Source organism: Passer montanus, unplaced genomic scaffold (genome assembly GCF_014805655.1).
Source record: "Passer montanus isolate IOZ18808 unplaced genomic scaffold, ASM1480565v1 scaffold84, whole genome shotgun sequence".
Taxonomy (NCBI): Eukaryota; Metazoa; Chordata; class Aves; order Passeriformes; family Passeridae; genus Passer; species Passer montanus.
In genome coordinates, this window is record NW_024373701.1 from 32,131 (window position 1) to 58,826 (window position 26,696).

General features: G+C 39.1%; 1 protein-coding gene across 1 annotated transcript in view; it reads right to left on the minus strand.

The window, feature by feature from the left end:
- Positions 1-328: 328 nt before the first annotated feature.
- Positions 329-26,696, minus strand: part of MOB3B (MOB kinase activator 3B) — an 81,256-nt gene continuing 54,888 nt past the window's right edge. The window contains exons 3-4 of the mRNA XM_039733199.1: positions 17,895-18,097; positions 329-5,533 (exon numbers count right to left, since the gene is read on the minus strand). Coding sequence (XP_039589133.1) covers positions 5,504-5,533; positions 17,895-18,097 — 233 coding nt within the window. The 3' untranslated portion in view covers positions 329-5,503. The remainder of the gene's footprint in view (positions 5,534-17,894; positions 18,098-26,696) is intronic.

The following is a 26,696-nucleotide window of genomic DNA, read 5'->3' on the forward strand; positions in this document are numbered from 1 at the left end:
CCTGACTCATATTAGGTACAGTAATTTCAACACATAATTATGCACATACATGTGCCTATCTGTGCTTTAGGAATGCGGACAAAGAGAACAATGCAGTAAGTGCCCAAGTCCATATGCTGGAGATAGTTTCTACTGCCCTACTAGACCTCATTTCCCTCTGTGGCAGCCAAATCCTAACTGAGGCTGTTTTGTTTTTAGGAGACAAAAGTTTGCCTTTAACTGGCTACTTGGTGCTACTTACCCGTCACTCCTGGAGGCTCCTTGGAGTGTCTCACCAGGATTCAGGTAAAGGACATAATGAAGACCCTAAGTTTCCCAAGCTCAAATATTTGACAGGCAAAAAAGAGCAAGCCAGCTTAGCTAAAGAACAGCTACTCACATGCTTTGTCAGATCCCACAGTGCTGGTGAGAGGCTGGCCAGTTTCATCAGCATGACATTTGATCAATTTTTCTTGGTATCACATTGGTGGTGGGAGGACTGTGAAGCTGGTGCATTGGCAGTGATGGATCTCACTCACCTCTGAGTCCAGGGAGCCTGCCAGAGAATTCTGCTCTGTGGTATGCATTTTTCTTGCTGAAGAGTTAGATGGCAAATAACTTCACAATACTTCTGCATTGTTATGTTATTTTATTTATATTTGTATTCCATTGCTTCATCCATTATGATTGGTTTGAAAAGGAAACTTTCCTTTTCTTTTAATGATTACAACAGTTAATATTGGAGTCTCTTCCTATACAGTTGAACAATTATTTAATAACAAACAACTAAAAAAGTCTGAGACAAATGTGACAGCATTAAAAAAACACACCAAAGAGAGCTAATTCATGGAGGAAGAAAAGGAATCAACCACTTATATCTTAGAGAGATGCATTCCCCTAAAAATTACCAAAATTTAAAAAAAATGTATTTTATGGGAAAGAGCAGGGAGTGTACATGTGCATATGCTGATGCTTCCACATCCATATCCCCAAACATACACACAGAGATATATATCTGTATATATACAGGCACATGCACGTACACAGACACGCATGTATTAGACTGGACAAGTAACTTACTTTTTTTCCTGGAAGAAAATTATGATAACTTTTAATTATATTAATTATATCTGTCTTTAAAACAGGAAAATTTATTAAAACACAGAACAGAATCTACATTAAGAGTTATAACATATTTGGCTAAACCTTGGAAATCACTGCCTATTTAGCATAGAACACATTCAAAAATCAACTTTGATAACTTTTTATTTAAATATACACCATCACCAGGTTCTTAGTGCTGATTTGGCTTGCTTTGCCTTTGGAATAATCTCCATAATTGTTAAAAATGTCTTTTATTAAAAATTTCTTCCAATATATATAAAAAAATGTCTAAATACTGACCACTATACTGGATGCCCCAGTGTTATCCCCTTTCTGAAGCCCATAGAGCATGCTTTACTACAGCAATCATATTTCTATTTCTATTTTACATGCAATGACTGCTGTTTTGCTGCTCTTGCAGGAACCTCCTGCTCTTGCTTTTGTTCTTCTGAAGAGATGGTAAACAGCCAGCCCTTGATGTTCTCTCTTCAGAGGGCATAGCTGAGAAGTAGCCCTTCTAGAGGCACAGAGGCAGGTGAGAAAGCTACTTTTGGAACAGTAATGTCCTTGGGGAAGAAAAAGGAACACTGAAAGGCTGAAGGCTGGCTCTGAGACCTACCATCCAGAAAATGAGAAACCTCAAGAATATGAAGAGGAGGTAAAAAGCAACATGAAGGAGTAGCTTTTTGTGAGACATCTCAAAAATGTGTAATTTATTTAACCCAAAGGTGCTTGAAGTCCTTTTAGTCTGTCATTAATAGAGACTTGACAAGAGCAGCTTCCCAGCTACAAAGAGTATAATTTTCTGTACTCTCTCCACAGACAAGGAATTTGTGGTCACTGAGGATAATGTTCACCCACTAAGCTTCTGCACATCTTGAGCTGTTGTCTGTAGGTCTCTGTAGAGTTACACTTTATCTGTTTTCCTCTCTTTCCCTGCCTTCTTCTTAATGAATTCATTCATCAGGAGAGTCAAATAACTTGCCCAATGTAACTTTTGCTGCTTTAGAGCCTGAGTTCTTGGAGGAAACTAGTAAGTTTCAGAAGTCTCCAGCTTCTCTCAAATCTGATAGAAATAATCAATTTCTCTGCTGTGGATTAGTAAAAAAACCCCAACCTTCAAAAGACCCTGGGACTAAGGGAGGTTATGTTCAGATTTGTTTCATATTACAGTAGTCACTAAACTATATTAACATAAACCAGAAGTTCATTACAAAATCTATTATTACAGAGACAATCAATAAAAGCTGTCAAGTTTTTAACAACTGAAGTCAAGTTTGGTGTCATAGGAACCTTTCACAACCTTTCATTACTTCAGAGTACTGCTGAATTTCAATCAGTGGAAATGATTCCTCTATAAAGGCACTATGAAGTGCCTTGAAGCTTAACATAACAGCATCTTTAAAGGTAAGTATCAAGGAAACAAAATATGTAAGAAAAACAAAACCTGACTGAAGAACTAGAAAAGTGATTAAAAAAACCACAGCAAAACAAAAAATCCAAACAAACCCCTCTTTTTTCCCCTCTCCTCCCACCACCTTTCCCAATCCCTGAACAATATGGAATGCTGGCATTAGTAGAAACATATGTAATAATAAGATCAGGTAGAAAAAGCATTAACAAGCAAAACACCATTCTGTCTGTTTGTAACCCTGAGCAAATTACTGATTAAGCTGGAATACTTGATCAGAAGATTCAAGAGGAGGCTGCTTTTCTCTTGCTAAGGGAAGGGGTAAAATGATTCTTTTACATAGTGATGCCACATTCCAAACATTTGCATTTGCTTATCAGCTACCACAGAGTGGAACAGGAGAGACAGCCTGTGGCATATGGTGGCCAAGTGATGGCTGACTAGCTGTGCTGCAGAATCAAGAGTACCTGTTGGGAGATACTCAGCAGAAGGCCACACCTTGTCAGGTGGAGGAAGGAAACTCCATGTTCTTCCTAGAAGAATAAGCAACCAAAACAAGTCCACTTTTCCCTTCTTTGCAGCTGGTTCATCTCATGTGTAATAATGGACTTTTACCATTACAGGGATTTTGGTCAGGTCAAACACAAATCCTCTAGGGTTCAACTCTGCATTTCTCTCTTTTGCTTCAAACAGTGTGCTCTACCAGAAAATGAAACGTAGGGGTTGGTGGGAAAAAAAAAAAAAAACCAGTTAAAAAAAAGGAAAATACTTCCACGTGATAAGTTTTGCATTCACAAAAAGATAACTGAAATTTTTCTCAGGTGATTTTTTCTCAGCCTAATCTTCAGACTGAGCTGCAGTGAATAGTCTCAAAACAGAACATGGTAAGTAGTGTAATAAAATGAAGACTAAATTATGCATAAAATCCCATGTTTTTCAATGTGAGTAGTGATTTTGATCTTTATGAGCTAAATTCCACTCCTTTGCATCTTTATGTTAATCTTTCAAATACAGTGCTGCCCAGACTGAGAACACCACATGGCAACTGTCCATGCTGGCAGTGAAATTCAAGTACACTGCATCAGCTCCATCTCAAATAGTGCCACAGCCCAGGCACTTTGGAGGAGTTCAAGACACCCATCATAAGCAATTGGAGTAGTAATTCCAGGCAGTTGCCAGCTACATGAACCACCCCAAAGAAGTTATATATTTTATCTTCTTTAAAATGAGGCAAGCTCAAGAGTAGCTGTGGCCATGAATTTCAGAAGCTAGTTATATCCTGCGCACAACAGAAATTATCTGTGTGTGCATTCCAATCCCCAGAGAATTAACCTGATTGCAAAGACTACCAAAGGAGGTAAGAACACCTAGGTCCATCCCCTTGAAAGCTAAGGATAATGCTGCTTGCCTAGTTCTAGAGATGCAGAAAAGCCCCCATCAAAGGAGCACCAAATGTTCAGAGACAAAAGCACTTTTTCCCAGTAAGAGTTTTACAAGCCCTGATTTAAGCAAGCAGGCAAATAAATCATCATGTGCTACAACATTAAGCTAGAAAATATTTGCCGTTATTCTTTAATGTCTGCTACCACTCTGTTTCAAATATTCCAATCACTGGATACTCCATGAGCTTTTCTTCTGTTTCTGTCTCAGAAGACGTAAACATGTCTAAACTTATTCAAGGAGAAGGCAGAAACAGAGTTCAGCACTTATTCAGGAAAAAGTAACTTTTCACAATAACACAAGTGTGCAAAATTCATTACAAGGCACAGAATACATAGATGTGTTCCAGTTGACTCCCACTTATTCAGAAGTTTTTATCTTGTAATATTCTGTATCACTTTCATTTTTTAATTTTTTTTTTTTTTTCAGAAGAAAGCCTCCTCAGGGCATATTTGGCGTAGAAGACTTGATTTGCTGCAATGGATCCTTCTAGACTGTCCATACACATGTTAATTTTCCAGAATTAAGTTCTGGAAAAAAGTATTGTGTTAGCCCAGTGTATAAAGCAAGTCACATTACTGGGCACTGTTTAACTGCTACAGGGACCTTCAATTAGTCCCTCCTGCTCTAACATTTTTTACTACTCATCTTTACTGTATCTTCCCAAGTTATCCAAATTAAATTTATTTTTCTCTGTAAAGATGAAATTTTAGAGTGATTGACTAGGATCCTTTTCTTAAGGGGATAAAAGCATACAAAATTACATGACAGATAGGTGCACTTTATAGGGTACTTCAGGAAAATGACGACTGTAGCTTGGTTTTTTTAATGTAATAGAGAGATACTGAGAACATTTGCTGCCAGTCACAGCATGAATTCAAGGAAAATACCTCAGCACTGCAGAGCTATATCTGGGTCCCTGTTCATGTAGCTGAGATCAGAAACCCTTCCACTGTCATTAAATTATGAGTCACAATGAAGCATAAACTGCCTGTTCAGCTGAAGGATATGGCTGTCTTCCCAGAAACACAAGGCTTGCTAGTATTTGGGAATGGTGGCCAAGCTTTGGGTGGCCTGGAGCGGGGTAGGGGGCATTAAAGGCTAAGTCTTCTTTGATTCCAGAACCTCTTAATAGTCTGTTGCAGTTAAGAAAGAAAGCACATACCAAGAAACAAAAGAAAAAAAAAAAAAAAGCAAAATTGCAGATTTCATTTCAAAACAGCTAGTCTGGAGGTCACCCCCAGGACCTGAATTTCAGCAAATCTTTAGCAGCTGGGGCACTGTCTGCCATTGTTTGTGGCTGAAGAGGTTCTTATCCCTGATAAAGGAGCTAGAACTGATATGATTCTTATTTTTCTCAATAATCCATGTTGCTCAGATGAGGTTCCTAGCAGCATATTTAGGGTTAACATCATTGACACTGGAGAGAAGCATTTGTGAAAGTAACTGTGGCTCCAAACTTTCCTGCTTCCGGGGATTAACAAGCAGGCTCAGTCCATGAGCGCTGTGATATTCTTGAACTCTTCAGTAGGAAGGAAATTGGATTTGCTTTTATTCAGTGGGTAGTTTTTAGTGACACATCCTGGTTGTCATCTCTTTCTGTAAAACAAGAAGGGGAAATAAAAAAACAAATGGCATTTGTGATAAAGTGTGCACAGGCCTCTTCACTGTTAGTATTTCTGCAACTCTGCAAATTCATGTAGTTTTATATGGCACCATGCTTCGCCCCTTTCTGTCACTTTCAAGGGCAATGAACATAATTGAAGGTAAAATACAGCATTTTGTCACTTTTGACAGCTTTAATAATGTAATAAATCCCTAGCCATGTCACGTAAATGGTGCTACATCTCCCTGCCCTAAGAAATAAATCAACTGCAAATGCCAGAAAAGTTTTAATTTAATGTAAGGAAAAAGGATTCAAATAATTCTCATTGAACCTGCAGCCAACAGGAGTCCTAGACATACCTTCTCTGCCTAGTTATTTCTTCCTACCCACAGGAACAAAGGGCACAGGAACCCAAACCTTGATGACCAAAACTGTGGCATTCATGTCTGTGATAGGGTTTTGAACCATTCACAGACTCCGTTAGGAGCTGAGGTTTGGGATACACATAGGATTTGATTTACAAACACTCTGATACAAACTCTCTGCTAGCTGGCTGCCTCATTCTATAAAACTTCATATTTGTTAGCAGATTTTCTGGAAAGCCATTGTCTGACCAACAGCCATCCACATACACCAGACCACACAGCATTTACCTTAGAAAATCAATTGAGATTTACCAACTTACCAGAAGTCTCTGAAAAATCTATTAGCTTGCTTGAATAATTTTTTTATAATTTATAAGATCATTAAGATCTAATGGAAATGGCTTCATGACAATTTTGTAACTGTATATTATTCTGTGTTTAACAAATTACTTTTCCACCTAGAATCCTCCACATAATCATGGGGCTTTCTGCTCCCTTTCCAAACCTTTAACCTTCCAAACCTTTTCTTTCTTGTAAACTTATCTTGCATTACTTGTTATTTTGTTGCCATTCATGTCACAGAAGGGGATGTTGTCACTTGTTATAAAGACAATGGTAATTAGTACGGGAGTTTATACAGTAAAAGGTGATCTCCACAGTGATATATACAGTAAACTAAACTAGTACTGGCTTCTCCTCCAATTTGTCAAAGATAAAAAAGCTGACTGTTCATGGAAAAATCTGTCTCCTTTTCTCCTTAAAAAGAAGAAAGTTTTTGTGGGTGTTTTATTTTGTTTGTTTTTTTGGGCTTTTTTGGGTTGTTTTGTTTCTTTTCCTTAAATAGCTGTGATTAGGTTTACTTCATTAGAACAACAAACACAAATGCAGAACTAAATAAAATTCAGCACAGTGTTGGACAGCTTCCTACTGAAGATTAATTAGGTGTTCAAGCATTTCAAGGCAGTTTTTATCTTGCTGGCCCCTAATTTTACACATATTCAGTGTCTGCATGTTCGTAGTGTACTTCCTATAATCAAGGCTGAAAGATCTGTGAGGTAAAACACTGCAGCTTCCTTCTACAACTTTCAGTCAGACTGTATCGTCTTACCCTGTTATAAAAGCATTCCAGGGAGTAATGTGGACCATATCAGAGCCATTGTAAACTGGGCCACCCTTCTTCAGACACAGTAGAAGGCAAAGTGCAATAGCATCAGAGGTAGGAGTCTAGATATGGATAAATGTATCCAGGAAAAGGGCAGAGCAGGAATTTAGATGATCTATGCATAAGATGTAAACTAGAGGGCTTTAAACTAGTTTGCCATGACAGTCAAGAAGCATGAACCTATCAGGCTATTTCTAACTTCTCCCTAGAGGAAGAATTTATTTTTATAGTAACACAAATTGTCCCCAAGCCTCTCTCTCCCTTAATTTCTGAGTGGTTTTTTTGTTATACAGTTACATCCACAGTCTTCTCCCAAGATCTTATTTCCCCACCCTGTCAGGATAGCATTGCTGCAAATGGCTCCGTAACTTCCTTCTTGCAAGGCCTTCTGTCCCAACAGCTGCTAGGCTAGTTTTGGAAATTTCACCAAAGCTGTAAAGTCAGAAAAACGTTTAACCTTAATAAACATTGACATCACTGATGCATAGAAACATTCTCTGTATTGATCTATATTGTTATATAGGACATGTAAATGAAGGACACACGAGTACAGTCACATTGCATGCTTGCATACATATGCTTGAGCTTTTACTGATTTCACCCAATGACAATGAATTAGATGTGCTTAAAAAAAAAAAAAAGAAAAAGCCCATGATTCCTGTGGTAGTGGGCTGGTGCAAGCTTTGTGGGAGTGACCCACTTCTACTTGTTATTTTCTTAGAGGAATTCACAAAACAACCAGGAAATAGTTTCTCAAAGAGACTGACATAATTGGGGTGCTGGCAAAGAAAAAGTTAGCTTCTCTCAAAATGCTGATGAGAAGGTGAGGAAGGGTCACACGCTCAGTATCCAATCTTGGCTGGGCAGCAGCATGAGGCATCCTGTGTGCTGCTGAGCCTGTCACTGAACAAGCTGCTCCTACTTGCCAGACTCTGCCTCCTCTGAGATACTTACCTTTCAAAATTATCTACCATTCTTCTCAGGGCCTGCTGGCATATCTCTCACTGATTCTGATGGGCACCAGAGAACTTAGCACACAGTCCCTGGCTCCACTTAACTCTGCAGGACAGTCCCCCTCATACCTCAGCAAAGATCTGATCCTTAGTTATTCTGCTGCTGCATAGCCTTCGGTGGAGCACTGTCTAACAAAAAGATGAATGTTCTTCATAGCAAAGATCTGATCCTTAGTTACTCTGCTGCTGCATAGCCTTGGGTGGGAGCACTGTCTAACAAAAAGATGAATGTTCTTCAGTGTCTCCTGAGTCTTCTTGGATTTGTGCTTCTGTGAAACATCACTATTCATTTTAAATTGGGAAAGGTGTAGAAGTATGCTCTTGACCTACAGTTACTGATTTAAAGCACGTAAGAGTATTTCCCAAACACAGCAGATGACAACCAGCTATCAACTGACTCTTCTGAGAAGGCAGAAAGACTGGAAATGCACTTTGCCTTAAGGTATAGTGATACCCAGTCCCAGTTGGATATTGAATGGAACATAAAGGCTAGACACACAAGGGAATCAGAAAGTCAAACCAGAAACAAAGGCACACACGAGCACTTGAAAACATATAAAAAACATTCCAACTCTTTCTGTGCTCATTAACAGAAACTCTCCATACCAGAACTTTGATACCAGATGCACTTCTTCTTGAAAATTAATTACAAGACACTCCAGAGCATTATTCTGCATTTCTACATTCAGACTTGCTCCTGGTCTCAATTCTGGATTACACAGTAACTAAAAAACATGAAGGCAAAAGTAGATGCTGTTTTTCAAATGCAAAATGCAAATCAGAAGCCTGGACCCATTCTATGTGTTGACCAAGACCACTAACTGAGGAGAATTTAGCATGGAGCTCACTTCTAAGGAACATAAAGAGAAACATTTGCTGTTCTTTATTAAGTCCTTCAAGTACTTACTTACTTGCTGGAATTAATGCAAAAAGCCACTCTATAAGCATCAGGAATCTATCTGATTTGCTAGTATTTGTGATTTCATGGAAGGGCACATTCCTGAATAAATATCAGGGAGTACAAACTTGATTTCACAGATGAAGGAAAAAAATAAACATTTAAAAAGGTAATCAATATTTTTATCTAAAGAATATCTGGTCCTCTCCCTTCCATAATGCTCCAACATATGAGCAGATACATTCAGCACATAAATCTATACCTAACTATTTCAATTTTTATTCCTCATTTTACCTTTAAGTGCAGCAGAAGAAGAATGGAAAAAATGCAACATAGCCAGAAGTAGCTGAGGAAATCTTTTTTTAATGTGACAAATTTACCTGTGGTAAGATATTGATTGCATCTGAATGGATTACAAGAAGAATTAATTTTCCATAAAGAATTATGTTCTTCTAAGAAAATTGTGTTTCTATGCTTATGCGAGTATAACATACAGCTGGCAAAACACAAGGCAAAAACCCTTCAAACAAACATCACCTTTGTACCATAATATAATAGAAGCCAGAGGCCCTTCCTGTGCAGAAGCTGATGAGAAAGTAGATGAAGTGAAAAAACAGTGTAAGTAATAGTGTTCTGTAAGAACACCAGGAAAAATAATAAATGTAATAATGACCTTCACTAAAACCAGTGTTGTTTTAAAGATTCAAATCCTCTTTCAGTGCCTGGGTCCCATCCTCACTTCCAGTTCTCCAAATTGAAGCAAAGCATGTCTTGATTCCCTTTCCTCAGCTCCTCCTGCTGCTAGTTAGCAAGCCTAAGGATGATGTGGAAACATCTCCTTTTAACCCTTTGACAACTGTTTTAAACATAGTGAGGTTTTTAAATGTATATACAAGTGAGTTTGCAGACAAGTGGATAGAGAAACAGCATTACCTGCTGACAGGCAGGGATACCTTGCTGGATGCACTCATCAGCCTGGAAGACCTGAGCAAGAGGCAAAGAGCAAGGACATGCCAGCAGTGGGCACCACGCCAAATACACTTGCCAAGCTTACTGACTCCACAGGGAGAATGTAAGACTCCCTCAGACTCATGTCTCCAAATACTGCAACCAAAAAAACCCAACCCAACCCAAACCAAACAAAAAAACCCCACAAACAAAAAACATTGCCCAGCATTAACCACAATCTCACAGGTAAGGAACTTAGAATCTATTCAACCATCCTGTGAAGCAGTGTTGGGCAGAAAGGCCTTCCTGTTTATGGACCCATAACAGTCCAACCCAACCGGACCTGAGGTTCATGACTAGGCTCTGCTGGCTGAGCAAACACAACCATCACTGGGACACACATTTCTCCTCCCTACTCTCATGGACAGAAAAGCAAGCCACAGCCACAGGGAATGGTATATGCACACAGAGAGGCCCAGTGATGCATCAACACAGCCAGTTCACAGTCTTTTTGTAGTTCAAATCACAACTGCTGAATAAGCAGATAAAAAAGAGAAAGATCTGTTCATCAAAGCACAAATGGCTATGACATCCGTTGCTTTTTCTTGCTGCTTTCTTCACAAACCTCTCAACAGTTATCGAATAATTTACATGTGGACTGATTACAAAAGAAGCTGTTTACAATCCAATAGCACCCAATCATGAGGTCTATGATCCTGTGCTGCACAACTAATCTGTATTCAGACAGCTGATTGATCAGGAGGGGAAGGCTGACAACAGAATTGTAACAGTAAATTAATCTACAAAACTTTTTTTTTATGGAAGTTTTAATTAGAACCATGCCCTGAATATTCATTTAGAAATCGTTCTCCAAAGTTAGTAAAAAAGAAATTTCTCTACTACTTCTATTGCCGCTCTCTCTGTATCCTGACTGAAAAAAGGCCAACAGACTGGTAATTGCTGTCCAGTGGGTATATTGATCATTCAGTTATTTCCTTTGTTAGGTTTCACAATCAATTATCATGATGCACAGCATCAAATTAATCTCTCAGACAATCTCTTTTGGCTTCAGGGTAGTTATTTTGAAGCTAAGGACAGGCTGACAATAATCCTATTTGGTTCCTCCTGAATTTGTTTGGTGATGTTTGCAGGACACAGATAATACTCTTGTCTGCAAATGTAACTCCTTATCACTGATGACAAAGGTATTTTATCAACTGACTGCAAGCAGGAACAGGATCAGGAAACTACCCTGACAAATACATCTGTGAGTAGAGCTAGACCCATCTAGATACAAAGCACATGCATTTGGATGACTGACTTGCTTAAAATCATCATATTCCAAGGAGGTATTTTCACCTTCTGCATGTTTTTGTCTTCTGTAACAATAAAATAAAAGTTTGGTTTAGTGTACCATACCATATTAAATGAACTTGAAATGTGTTGCCTTTTACACTGAAGTAATGCATAGTGAATAAGCAAACACTACAACTATATTTAGCATAAATTTTTTGCATAATCAGGAGACGTGTTAATTCTCTACTGTGAACTACAATTTTAGTACAAAATAGTAGGTATTTTGCACAGATTATTTTATACACTAACAGATCTAATTAAAGGGAATATACCTGTTTCCTGATTTCTTTTTTCTTTTGCAGAACTTCTAAGTTCATGCGATATGAGATTTCTTTCTTCCTTTGACAATAAGAAAAAGTGGACTTGTTTTTTCTCAGTTTTCTAGTTCTTGTTTTTTCTCAGTTTTCTAGTTCTTGCGGGTTTAGAGAGAATATTAACAGTCCAATCCAATACTCAATAAAACTAACAGAGTCACTCAACAAGTATTGGTCAAAGAAAACACATACTTTTTGTTAAATAAAGTAGTTTTTCTGAAATTTCTTCTTTATACCGCCTTTAAAATTGACTTATACTAGCTAGACTATTGAAGGGAGCTGTCAAGTGCTAAAGAAAGGAGATCATAGGAATTTTTTTACAGTTAACCAAAATCTCACTAGAAAAGTCCTTCTGTCTTCAGTTAAATGCAAGCAAAGCAGCTGGTGCCATAGAAATAGTCACTAAAAATGTGTGCCAGAAATTATATATTCAGAAAATTCAGTGCACCTTAAGGCTCTGCTTTCTTCAAGCACCAGAGCTGAGAATTCTATCTTTCAGCAAAGTTAAATCCTAGAGTTCTCAATTTCCTTCTAATTTCCTGCAGGACATGGAAAAGACAACATTTACCTGTAACTGGTTTCTTCTTTAGTTAGCGATCAGATCAATTTTTTTGATAAATTCTCACTGCTTCTCACAATGCAAAGAAAATCCTGTTGGATATTAACATCATAACTTGGCTGGGGGTAGGAAATACTAGGTTGTTTGGGTTTTTTGGTTGGTTGGTTGGTTGTTTTTTTGCACTTCTGAAAGGAAAAAATTCTGTTTTCTAGTTGGCAGCAGTGACTGAACAAGTCTGAACAGGACCAAAAGTTACATGTTACAACAAGAACACAGTAACTATAATGAGATTAACTATAGAACACAGTAACTATAATGAGCCTCTTGAGCTCAAACTGTCCTCTGCTGATTGGCAAATAATTTGCATTTCAGACTCTACTGACTTGTGGATGTGTTCACTGCTTTCTCGAAGATTGTAAGTGGATATACAAAGACTATGGACTGGAAAAGTGCAAATTCTAATTTTCACCATCAACATAAAAAATAACTAAAGAGAAAAAGTGATATTTTGGAAAAAACTCCAGTGAATTAAAAAAGGAATACATTTATTTTAAAATATATCCTTGAAAGTTTTATCTGCATAAAAAGTCTCCCTTAATCATCCTGTTTCACACAGTTGTGCTTCATCTGACCACGCCTGTATCAAAATTGCCTGTATGAGTATTTTGCCATGTTTTGCTAAACCTGATACAGCTGAGCTTTCCACTGTGAGTACTGAATGAAACTAGTGCCAGAAGTGTTATGATTATGTATTTTTACTACATTTGTGGGATTTCTGGCAATGAATTGCCTGACAAACATTCTTTTTTGGTATAGACAAAGATGCTGCAAAGCTGCTAATTTTTTACTGAAAAGACATAAATTAGATGTATACCAGTAGCTACTTTGGCCTCATGCACAGAGGCAGAGTGACAAGACTTATAGAGCTGAGGGACTGATATTTATGAGGTCTGTAACCCTGGAAAAACAAAAAGCACAAGTGTTCATCTGAGCACTATATGACTACATTACTGTTGATTGGCACATCTTGAAATAGACAGGAGACTTGGCAGAACTTGTGTGAAAACAGAGGCTTCTTGGTTTGGTATCTTGACTTCCATGCTATAATTACTTTCAAGCAACTCCAAATACCAGATGAAAATGTTTTCAGAAACCAATCATGCTATATAGACAATGGAAGCTTTTACAGTGAGAATAATGAGGCTAGAAAATCCTAATGTCTTTGTTTGTCCTGCAGAGAAAGACCATACTCATAGAGGCAATTACCAGCTTCACCATTTTTATACACTCAGCTCCACTGATGGTCACCACTTCCAGACCCAATTCTAGCCAGTTGCTACCATGGCTGATAGTTTCTGCATCTAAATGAAACCAGCATTTCAAAACTAAGCAGAATAGTGCACAGAAGTGATGTCCTTCTCTAGTTTTTGTCATTCAAATGTAATTTTTACTTTATCTTCTTATGAAAAAAGTGTTTATAAAATTACTTTGAGGAAAAGCTCAATGTTTTCATAGGATGTGATTTATTAAAAAAAACAACTTGAGAAGAATAACTGAAGATTACTATATTCTGCTGTCTATTACCCCTGACCTCCGAAGAAAATTTCACTACCGTCAATAGTTTCCAGTTTAGGAATACTTTAGGAATCTGCTGGGAAACGAACTGATTAGCACTGCTACCAAACTAGTAGGAGTGGGATGGACTGAGGGTCCCCTCCCACTGGCACCTTTGGTTTAAAGGCCTCTTCACCAGTTTGGCAAGCCCTATGGCTGAAAATGCTCATCTCCACCTCTGACAGACGGACCCATTAGCCCACAGCAGACCAGACCAGGTTCTTGAAAGCTTGCTCATTTCCCATTTCCACCAGTAACTCCCATAGCAACAGCAAAGCAAATCAGCAAACACCAAGAAAGCTTTTGTATTTCTTTCGTGTGCGGCAAGGATCCAGTTTGCTGCTGAAGGCAGGAGGTAGAACTAGGAGCAAGCTCTTCTCTTGGTACAACTCTTATTTTGTGGCACCAGAGTACTTATTAAACACCGTTAAATTCAGGCTCACAAGACTTCTGTCAAATGCTAGATATTTTTATATGTCACATAAGACTGATGAAGAGACCTATTACCCAGAGATAGACAAAAAAACCTAAAACAAAATTGGAAACAGAAAGTAAGTTTTTAACCAACAGATCACATATGACTTAGAAGAGGATGCTTTGTACTGGGCCTTACTGGAAAGGGTTTTGTGGCAGGGGACTAGCAGGGTGGTTTATGGTGGCAGGAGATCATGTACTGTCCTGTGCCAGCCAGCTACTGCCATGTCACCCTAACACCACTGCAATAAACCCACCGTGCACCAAAATTTCTGCTAGAGAAGCACATGGAGCCTCTGCTCACAGATATTTAAGAAACCAGCAGCTGTTAAGAGGAGAAGACAAATGGTGGCACTGTTGGGATGTGGTTGAAGACATATTTTTGGAAGGAAGGGCCGTGTGCCAGAGCAAACACAGCCCTAAAGGGATTGTGGGTCACAGGTGCACACCAGAACAGAGACATTGTGGAGAGACTGTGTCCCACAGTAAACCCACGCTGTGGTAGAGCAACACAAGTAAGAATCAAGAAGCAACAGACCACTCCCCAGTCTCCTGCATTGTCCCTTGCCTCCCAGAAGGGATTAGGAGTATCTGAATGTAACCTAGCTAACTCAAGGTGAGTGGAGACCTGCAAGCAGAGAGATGTTTTATACTGAATTAGAGCCCAGGGAAGAAAGGTGTTTCTTCGCCAACTGTTTTCTTTAATTTCCTTTTTTTTTCCTCAATACAATGATCAGTAATCAAAAGTTTTGTTAACTGACAATAAATTAAATAAATTCCATGAACCAAGATTGTTTTGCTCATGGTGTGCTTATAAAGTTATATGGTGTATTTCTTAAGTCCTACATACTGTAGAATACATTGTCAGATGTATTCTACAGGGTCACAGGAAGGAAGTAGAGGGGCAATACTTGCTGCAGCTGTTCTAATGTGTGAGCATCAAATTTATGTGCTGAGTCAGCTGCATAACGATTCTCACTAAAACGTATATTTAGATGCAGTGCTTGAATTTTGACAAGCTGTCACCTACAAAGGGTAAGGGTGGGATGGAGGTAATAGGCACCCCCATGCCTGGGTGTTTTGGCCATTGGAAAAGGCTCAGAAGTGAATTAAGGTGAATTACTGACAGTGGGAAATAAAGCTGGTCACACAGGGAAACAGCATAAACAAACAGCACGTCTTAAAGCTAAGTATGCTTCCCCATAGCCTCACCACAGAGGCACACTTTAAAGGTCTTCTGAGAGCTGTCATGGTGCTGCCTTGTCTGTCTGTTGGCTGCAAAGAAGAAATCCCAACTGGACATGTGTTTTTTCGCAGGATGCCCTGTGGTGTCAGTGACTATATCAGTTTCCTCTTATGTCCCCATACAAAACAACTCTATGAAAGACTCAAGAATCTGTCAAATTAACCTGCTGATGAGTATGGGAAAATAACATACAGCATTTTAAACTATAACCACCTCTTTGACTGCAGAAAGGACAAGTTATGAAACTCCCAGATGAGAGGGAGAACCCGGTTTGAATTATTTCTTCATTTGATATTATAACTGCTGCACTGGGTTGCAAAAGTCTGATAAAATCTATTTTAAACATAGAGCATAAGTCCTGCAGACTATTATTATGACTCATCTACTGCCAACTTCCGCAATTATTCTCCCTTCTTAGAGTTATGTTGATAAATCAGTTGTCTTTCCATTTATTAAAGTATGTGGCAGTCTGTTTATTTAATCATCTCTTGGCCCATTTTCTAATTAAGGGAGATAATGCAGGCTCATTTCCTACCATGGTAAACCTGGCAGTCCACAGGTTGTCTTCAGCTACCACATTAAAATTCAAGACTATTTGTAATGTCTGCTTTGTTTAACAATTCCCTCCCTTCTCCTTGCTCAGCTGAAGAGAAAAATACAGGCATGGGGTTTTTTTTTTTTCATTTCCACACTGCTGACACCCACCCATGTCAAGGACAGGAAGAGGGAAGAAGATGAAACATTTATTTGGGAGATGGTGAATCCCAGCAAAAATTAATAATCATACAATGATCCCAAGGATAATTTTGTGAAGGGAGGAATACAAAAGGAAAGCATATACCAATTGGAGCACGTTCCCATCTTGCTCTGCTGCTGGGCTTGAGTAACCTGCTGCACCACTCTGTCCCCATGTGTCAACTTTGTGCAGGGCATTGATGCCCACTAACTGCAGCATTAAGCCATTTTTGTCCACTCTGTATTCTAAAGCTCTGTAATAGACTGACGAAGTCACCTCTATTCCTATCTCTGAGATATTCTGATTTGTATCTTGCATGTGATTCAACTTCCGTATTTAATAGCTACAGGCTAAGCTAGCATCACTAGTCTGGCAGAAAAACCCTCTTTACCAGGTTTACCTTCTACCCCTTAGGACATATTTATATAGCATATTAAATTCTTCTATGCAGAAAAAACCATAGATACATTTCAGCTTCTCAATACATGCCAAAGAAGTGTCTTTCAGGAGGCCTTGCAAACTGTTGAAAAAAAATGATGATACAATTTGTCTTACTTCACAGCCTCTCCTCCAATCAGTATACAAGAAGCACACCTGCAACAGCTCCAATTCCTGCAGAAATGCAGGCAATCATCACTTTGCCACACTTTCAGAATTGTTTCATATCAACTGTGCTACACACGGCCTTGCAATGTGCCTTTATATGAAACATGTAAAACATGTGGTGCTGGGTACCCTTTCTAGGTGACACACAGATTTGGACTACACGATACCCACAGCTGCCAGCCAATACCTCAGCTGTCCTGTGATTCTGTATTAAAAAAAAAAAACAAACAAACAAAAAACCAACAAACCAGTGATTCCAGCAATTCCTAATAGGCTGTATGATACAGCATAGCCCAAACTCTGACCTATGGGAAATGTCTCCCTGAACCCTTTTAAAGTTGGCTAAACACCCACAGTGAGGATTTGAAGTGCTTTCTGAATTGTTCCTTACTTTTCCTTCTCTGCTTATTTTTTTAAATTTGCATTTGCAAGTAACAGCAAAAACATTTCCATTTCTGGGCCCTTGCTTCTGGAAACAATTTTAATTTTAATCTATTTCAGTCCACAAGGAAGTGTCTTGTTTTTTTACACTGCTAATTATCTGAACTTCTGTTTCACTTCATCTATCTCATTTAGATTCAGAGTGTGCTCTGGGTCTAACACACTCAATACCTTTGCAAACAACTACTTAAGGACTTCACAATTCACCTTTACATAGATAATTGCTCCCTTTCCATGCATTTAAGTGACTGCTATGACTAACTGCCATGCTGTTACTGACCAGTGAAAACAGACAGAATAAAATTGTATACTAAATATATTGTACAGGAAGAAGCAGAAGACAAATTAACTTCTATTTTCAAATGCCAGGATTTTCTACTTTGTGTTTTTCCATACAACACACATTGAACTTTTCTCTTTCTACAGGGCCTATTGAGGATTTCACAAATACTGCAGCAGAAGGAATGGGTCTATGCAGAGAGGTAGAGTTCCTCCCCTCAAATTGTCTGTGTTGAATGAAAAACCTTGTTCCTACAGGAAACTCACTGCAACAAGGATGAGAAAGTCTTGGTGAAGGGAGGAGGAAAATTTCCTAGAGCATTTGCCCAGACCCCACACTTACCAAAGGCTCTAGTTCTTTGCGGTCTATGAGGTTGAGCTCTGTCACGAAATAATAAAAATGCTTGTAACAGGTGTTGACATGGGCCTCAGCCCCCATAAGGATGATACGGTCAAAGTGATGGATGTAGACGTGAACAAACACCCGAAAAAGCCGACAGAGTATCTTCTTGCAGATCTGGAGAAAGTTCTTTGGAAAGGGAACACCTGTGAATAGAGAAGGCCAAGTTGTCATAATGTTTGTCATCCTGTCATCCTCCCAAGACGAAAACTTTACAGCTAAGTGTGAGATTTTAACTGCAAACTAGGTTATGACTTCCTAGGGCTCTTTTCCAATCCAGAAGATCACTTTATGAAAGCATTTATTTGACAGCTAGCACCAAAGATAGCTAAATACTTAAACAACTTTAATGGGTCGAGACTGACGAGAACAAGTAATTTGTTCCCCACATATAATTTAATTAATACATCCAGTATTGTAACATTCAGAAATGTGTTTTTCACTGCAGTGCACACTGAACTATTAACATCAATGGATTCAAATAATGCAGTAACTGCTTCCCAAAGTGATACATACGGAGCACTTCTTAGAAGTAATACACTTCCTGCTCATGTTACTCAACAGTGTACTCATGTACTCAACATTTAACAGAATCAAATTTAATAACACATTTGAAATAACTGACAGAAGGACCCTTTTGCTTTCAACTTCCTCCCACTTGCATGTACCAATCTGATTGCTCCTTTAATAAAAAATCTGTTTGATTTACAGGAATGGCTCTTTCAAAAGACTTTTAAAGTTACACTACTTTGTACCTGGAAACTCCACAGCAGCTGCAAAAGCACCATTTACTAATAAACTGTCAGGCATCAATAATGGGGCATAAATAATTTCTTCAGAAGTGCTCTCCATTAAAGACTGATCTTGCATGGAGTTATGTGCCACTAAGGTGTCCCCAAAATCTTAAAGTTTCATCTCCTTTTATGATCGTCTCTCAGACATAATGACTTTAGTGCCATGCTTGGAACTTACTGCTACTCTGCTTTGTTGCACAGTTTCCTGGCTTTTTAGTTATCTAATTCAGGCTTTATTTGGATTTGAACCACATAAATGCAGCTATTGCCTCTTAAAACATTAGAAAAACCCTCACAGCCAAGCATTTCCATACTGCCTAAAAGCCCAGTTCATGCTCTGAACAAGAAAAACATTATTATTGGCAGACAGAAGGTGGATTTACTAAATTAACACTTTTGCAAGCTTTCTAGTTTTCAAATTTTAGTCTCCTGTTATATGTTGCTCAGCACTCCTAAGTGTGGTGAATTGACCGACAAATTGCCCAGTTTGACTGAGGGTGATGTGAGGACATACAAAGAGAATTTCCATACCAAAACCTGATTTTTGATTACAGCTGACATAAATTATCAACTGTGCTGCAATCAGTCTGCATCTGATCAACATAAACATGCATCTTATTTTGGAATCCCTGGCCAAGGAGGTACCAGGATATACCCACTGTGGATATGAATATTGGTGTGTCCCAGTATGTGAGTATGGAAACACATCAGCCTGTAGAAGTATCCCTGAACTGCTTCTACATTTGCCATTGCTGAGGTGGAGATAATGCTGAGAAATGTCTCCGGGGTTTTTGGCCTGTACTGGGTTCACCAGATATTTCAAAATCCTTTTGAAACAATTTTAAGTAGCTTGTCGACATGCAGTGCTGCCCTTCTTATTCCTGACGTACAAACCAAGGATCAGAAAAATAGCTGCATCTATCAAAGCACAGCTACTTTATCTTCTTAAGAAATGTTTGCTTTTTGTTGTCAAATCCATTCATTTAAATGCTAAAGCTATTATGGAAGGTTATGGAGGAGAAGGCTTGAATCCTCAAGACATGAACTGAGACATGGTTAAATTATAGAAATGATAGTATGTACAGATGTCTTGGCAATGCTTAAATCACAACTCCACACAATTAGCCAAGCACCTGGATTATAACAATTGTTGTTTTTTCCAAGGACAAAATAAACATAATCTATAAAAACATAATAGAAACTCCAAGTAATTGCTCATTAAAAAGGGGGATCACATTTACATTCCAGCCATCAGAGCATGGCTAAATTCAGGAATGATTATAGCAGCAACCTGCTCTACATTTCTGTAAAATATACCCATACCAGAAATTAAAAAATATACCCAAGAAAATGTCCAGTCTTAAAAAAGGGGGAAGGGGAATAACAGGCATTTTCACTGCAAGCTGAACTGAGAGATGAATTCTTGAAAGTACTGTATTTTGTAATCCAGAACAAATATGTTCCAAAATGGAGAATAATTTGTTTCATCTTCCTGACTGACACAAAATTGTTACTGAAGAATGCTGCTGTAATGAAAACATTCATACTTCTGTATTAACTGACTATAACAATCTGAATAAACCAAGGTGACAAATCCTTTAATTTCTCTTCAGCACATGTTTCCATTTCACAGTTATAGGCAGTAAGTGCAGAAGCCACAGAGCACTGTTTCTGCTGCAAGAGAGGACCTCACCTGACAGTTTTTTAGATGCATTACACAGTCAATTTGAGAACATGTAAACAACACATTTTAAAAAATGGCTGGCATAGAACACCATAGGATTTATAATAAACTTGCAGTGTTTCTCCCCGCTCCTCACATGAATCAAGGTTTCAGACCAATTGCATGGTTTCACTTGCTGTTGCATAATCTCTCCTATTTTGTGGAGTTGTATATGATTCATTTACTCTTAAATAAACAGTGAAAAATTGCTGCTATCACAAATATATAATTTGGGCACAGGATAATTGGTAGAGGCTTTCTTGATTTCTTTCACATTCCAGCAAAACTGATTTACAAACTCACACAGTGTCCTAAAGAGTTAAAAAGCATCTCCTAGTACCATTGAAAGCAACGGATAACTTTTTTGGTGAGCTACCTACACTTGTCAGTCTTGGAGAGCCTATCAGTCTGTCTGTCTGTCCCTAGCACACAGAAGAGACTCAAAATCTGGTCAGCCTCAAGGTATAAATGCACATATTGCGGTGCCTGCAGCCCTATTTTGAACATACACCCTGCTGCTCAAAATTAGATAAAAGAGAACAGATTCTGACCTCAATTATAATAGAATCAACTCCAAGTAATGTCATCAAAATTGAAAAAATCAGAGCAAAATTATTCTAGATTTATATTCTGAGGTCAGAATTTGGCCTCATGTTTTGTTCCCATTGCAACTTTACAGTTATAAATAAATCAGCCACAGAACAGAGTAATTACAAGTGTCTCTTGGGACTGGACTAACTTATATTTAGATAATTTGATTTGTTAAGAAGCCTGTCCTTCATCTCAACCACAAGAGTCTTTGCCTTACAATCATCAAAGTTGGAAGAGACTTACAAGATCATCCAGTCCAATTGTCCACCCAGAACTATGACTGTAGTCCCTAAACCCTAAACCACATCACCAGCACCAGACCCTGGTGCCTCTTGAACACTTCCAGGGATGACAACTCCACCACCTACCCCAGACAACCTATTCCAGTGCCTCACCACCTAGCAGTGAAAATTTTTTTCTAATTACTGATCTGAATCTCTCCTGTCTCAGCTTAAGGCAATGTAATTTTCTCCTCTCACTGCAGGCACAGCAGGAGTGACCAATCCCCACCTCCAGTCAGCTGGAACTTCTCCAGGTAACCAGGACTGTTGCCAGATGATTGAAGAGAGTTTGGCAAGTTCTTCTTATTACTATGGGGTGGATCCCATCAGGCGCCATAGACTTGTGTCTAACTGGCATAGCAGATCACTAACCACTTCCTCCTGGCTTATTTGGGCTTCACTCATTCCCTGTCCCTAACTTCCAGCTCTGGGGGCTGCATATCCTGAGGACACCTGATCTTGATATTAAAGACTGAGACAAAAAAAGGCATTAAGCACACCAGCCTTTTCCTCATGCTTTGTCACTACAATACTCTCTGTATTCAACAAGTGATGGATGGAGACTTTCCTTGGTCCTCCTTTTGCTACCTATGTATTTATAGAAAGTTTTTTCATTGTCCTTAACTGAAGACCAAATCAAGCTCTAGCTGAGCTAGAACTTGGCCCTTCTAATCTTCTCCATCCACGACCTCACTGCATCCTGATAGTCCTGCGAAGTTATCTCGTCCTCCTTCCAGAGACAATAGATTTCTTTTTTCCCTAAGTTCCAGCCAAAGTTCTCTGTTTCAACAGGTCAGTCTTATTCCTGACAACTTGTCTTTCTACATGGAGGGACAGCCTGCTTCTGAATATTTAACAATTCCTTTCTAAAACACATCCATCCTTCCTGGACTCCTTTGCTCTTCAGGGCTGAGTCCCAATAGACCCCTGTCAAACAATCTTCTAGACATGCCAAAGTCTGCCTGCTTGAAGACCGAGGTGAAAGTCCTGCTGGTGCTGCGCCTTACTTCACCCAATATTGAAAACTAACATTTCATAGTCACTGTGCCCAAGATAGCCACTGACCACCACATCATCCACTAGTCCTTCTCTATTCACAGTCATTGTAGCAGAGCCCACCTCTAGTAGGCTCATTTACCAGTTGTGCAAGGAAGTTGTCTTCCACACACTTCAGAAACCTTCTAGACTGCTTTCTCTCTGTTGTGTTGCATTTCCAGCAGACACTTGGCAAGTTGAAGTTGCCCACAAGTATTAGGTCTGGAGACTGTGAGACTTCTGCCAGTGCTTGCAGAATGCCTCATCAGCCTGTTTGTCCTTGTTGGGTGGTTTAACAGACTCCCACCACCCACCCTGCTGATCTTTGCCCTGATCTTCACCCTTGTCATTTTCATCATCATCACGTTCAATACAATCAAAAAACTCCCTAAGGTACAGTGGTACCCCAACCCCTTTGCTGCTTTGCCCATCTCCCTTCTGAAGAGTTTATAGACACCTGTTCGGGCACTCCAGCCACGGAAGTAATTCCACCAAGTTTTCATGATGGCAAACACATCATATCTTTCCTGCTGCACAATGGTTTCCAGCTGCTTCTGTTTGTTACTCACCTGCATCAGTGTTCAGCTGGGCTGTCCCTTGCACCAATTCTGGTATGTCACCCACCGGCTCATCTCTAGAGACGTTATTTGTACCCATATGAAAAAATGATGAGGGTAATGGTCTTTGACAGGTCAGGCTACCCTCTTGGCAACACAATGGATCCCAGCTCGTGGAGGGCAGGATACCCCTCACAACTGTCTATCAGGCCAGGAGATAAACAACTCCGTGCCCCTTAACAGTGAGGTACCCACTACAATTCTTTTTACAGTGAAGTGCTGCTGGTGCAGTTCTCCTCATTGGCCTTGTTCATGGATATATAAATTCTTTGAAGCAGTATATCTGCTGCTTCAAAGCAGCATAATAGAACAACCACACCGTTTCCCCTTTGTGCCAGTCTCCCCATACTCTGATCTTTTTGCTTCTGTTGACATGCTGGAAAGGCTACTTCTCACATATATCAGGGGTCTCTACAAAACTCAACCGGCCCAATATATTTCTAAAGGTCTTAAGAAAGACTTAAGGTCTTTCTTAAGTCTTCAGAAAACAGAAGGATTTTCCTTTTCTTTTTGAAATCAGCCATATACCCATGGCTCTCTGTGGCTATCAACTTCATTCGTTACATGTTTTTAATTTACTGTCAGGTGATCTGCACCTGTGCTGGAGTGAGGATCCAGACCTAATCTACCCATCATCAAGCATATAGCACAGCGCTACAAAAGCGAATCATGACATTGATCTTTTGCCTTATTTCTTTGCATATTCCACCTGCATAACTGCAGAGAGTGTCATGGCCCTCCTCTAATGACTCACTCTCCAAAGGCACAATTACAACTACCATCTACTCAAAAAGCTGGTCACAATCACATCGAAATATATGCTGAGCATCTTGCACAGTGATTACCAGTAAGCTAATGGTTTGCTGGTTTAAAACACAGATGTTTTAATGTCATGATGAAGGTCCTAATTTAAATCCTGCTGATAAAAAAACTGTTCTTTGCATGATGAAAAAAAAAAAAGGTGGATTAAGAAAAAGAGATTAAAAGTTAAATAAATTAACTTAGGTGGGGATAAAGGAGGGAAACTAAATGGCTGAGATGAATGCCACAGGCAAAAACCTTGTCTCATTTAACATATAAATCTTGAATCTTCTTACTTCAATATGCATCACAATGCCCCTGGAGTAGGTCAATTGCATAAGTGAAAGAGGAAACAGAAGAAAAGTCATTATACACATAGTCTTTGTTGCCTGATTTTCTCTAGGCAAGAATCAGAATGCATAAGGTCACAGAAAGACAATGCTGAGGAGCCAGAGAGAACAACCTGGCCTTTTGTCAGCCACGTTACCTGCAGTTCTCAACTGGCCCACACTCCTCCTGTCTGTAACGTGCAAGAAAAATGACTGCCTAGTTAAACCTTCCGTGATCCAGATGCATGAACAATTTTACCTTCTGTATTGACGTGAAGTCTTGCTCTACACAAGAGCAGCTGTTAAGTCCTTTGGCAATTGTGCACAGAAATTCCGATTCACATTTGAAAATCCTTTTACAGGCCACAGTCATAATTCATTCTTTTTTAAAAATACACGTGGGGGGAAAAAAGATTGCATTCTCCATTGTCAAAAGGATTGACACTATTCTATTGCAAACACAGCTTAAAAATGTAACAACCTGGTAAAGTAAGAACTGTTTCCAATTTTATAATAGCTATCAAGAAAACAATGTTACCAGAGTCTAACAATGTTGAGGAGTTAGCTGAACCAAACCCTTCCACTCTTCCTTCTCAAAGCATGAAAATTTGCAAAAGATGCCCTTTGCTGCAAAAGCATTTATCCTGAGCTAAGCCAATGTGTAATGTTTTCACAGTGTGTTAGTCAAGGCAGTGTCTATCTCAAAAGTCAATGAAAACAATGTTAGTTTTGCTGGACTTTGTTCCTCAAATAAATAAGTAGATAGCTGCAAAATATTTGGGATAATCTACACTACCGTGTACCTATATCATCATAATATTGCCCTCCCTTCTGCTGTCAAATCAGAAGGAGCAGAAGGAAGGAAAACACTCTTGAGATTATATGGCTTTCTTAGCAAAGTGGTGTACCACTTACTTTTTAAATGGGAATACCCCTAACAGTGTAACTCTTCAGTAGCATAAATCAGCAGGCCAGTCCACTGTCAGTTCTTCAACAAAAGTATTCATGTGCTGTCCTGAAGAGAACTCTAAAGGTAACAGGTTACCAATCAGAAAACTGTTGGAAGCATTACAGCATAACAGCTCTCTCTGCTGCTCTATTTCAAGAAATGGGTGACGGCCCTAAAATCTGTCATTTAATCATCAATTTTACCACAAGACCAATCTTACAATGCAAATACTGTATGTGAAACAGTATGCAAAGCACCTGAATTAAACTCTCTCTGAAATCAGAGTACAGAGACTTAAATTCCTGCCCTGCATAAGCCAGATCCCTTGGACTTTGAGCAAATTTATAGAGGCTGTTGCTTGACTGCAAATCTTAGCTCCTCCCCTTTACTGATTACTTCTGCTGCTGCTGTTTCAGAGGAACAGAAGAGAAACTCTGCAATGCCACAGAGCAGAACACTCTTGCTGTCTGTTCCAAGCAAAGGTAGTTTTACTCCAGACAATAATCAGCCTGATAAACCCATTAGAACAGCTCTGTAACTCTTCAAGGAAAAGAGAACACTGACATAAAAAGCCGCAGAGTCATGATTATGTGTCAGTATAACTCATTTGCCATGGAAGATACATTTTCCATATAGTAACAAAATTAGGTTTGTTGGATTGAGCAAGTATGTATGGCATTTACACACACGTATATATCCTAAACTAGCTTAGAAAACCATTAGAATACTTCTGAGAGCAGAAACCACACTGCAGGTGAACTGCAAAATGCAGCCTCTTCTGGGACAGAAAATATAGCAGCTATTTGGCAGTACAACAGCTTAGGAAGGGAAAAGAGAATTTATTAACCCATTGAATGAACATAAGGAAAAAGTATGTACATTTGTACAACACTGGAGCTTGGCCAAGTTATCAATGGAAAAGCATTCCTCCCTGCTTTTTAATAGCCTTGTTCATACAATACTTACAATGAACTGACAATTTCTGGGCAATTATGTGGTTTTGGCTTTCCATGCTGAGTGCACCACAGCACAGCTTTTACTTTCTTTAACTCCTGATGTCTTCAGTAACAAAGATTCTGGTTGCCCATTAATTTCACAGGGATACTGGAAGACTCATGCTGTTCAAAGGGCCCCTCTCCAGAGGGGTTGCAAGAGGCAGTAAAATGAAACATTATCAGAAATAGCAAGCAGCACGGTCTCAGTGATGCACTGTCTTGGTTTGAAAAGACAGGAGTCTGTGAAGGAAGGCAAAAGCCTCCTGTGAAATGGAAAAGGAAAACCCCCTCCTTCCGAATTATCACAATTTCAGAATTAAAAGGGCTCTCAGGCAAAGATATGGGAATGGGAATAACAGTTTTTTACTAGGAAGAAAAAAACTAAATAACAATGTAATTTAGCACAAGCAAAAAACCACTGGCAGTCTCAGTGATGCACTCAGAACCAGACTTCCTGTCCACAGCACACAGATATTCCAGCAGTTAACTGAAAAACACAGGCCCCACACCCACATCTGACAAAATTCAACAGCTGTAGTTGACAGGATAATATCACATAAGAAGATTTTGCTCTTAAGATGATTGCTGTGCTAAATTCATTTTCAGTGGGCCATTAGAAGAAATAGGCAA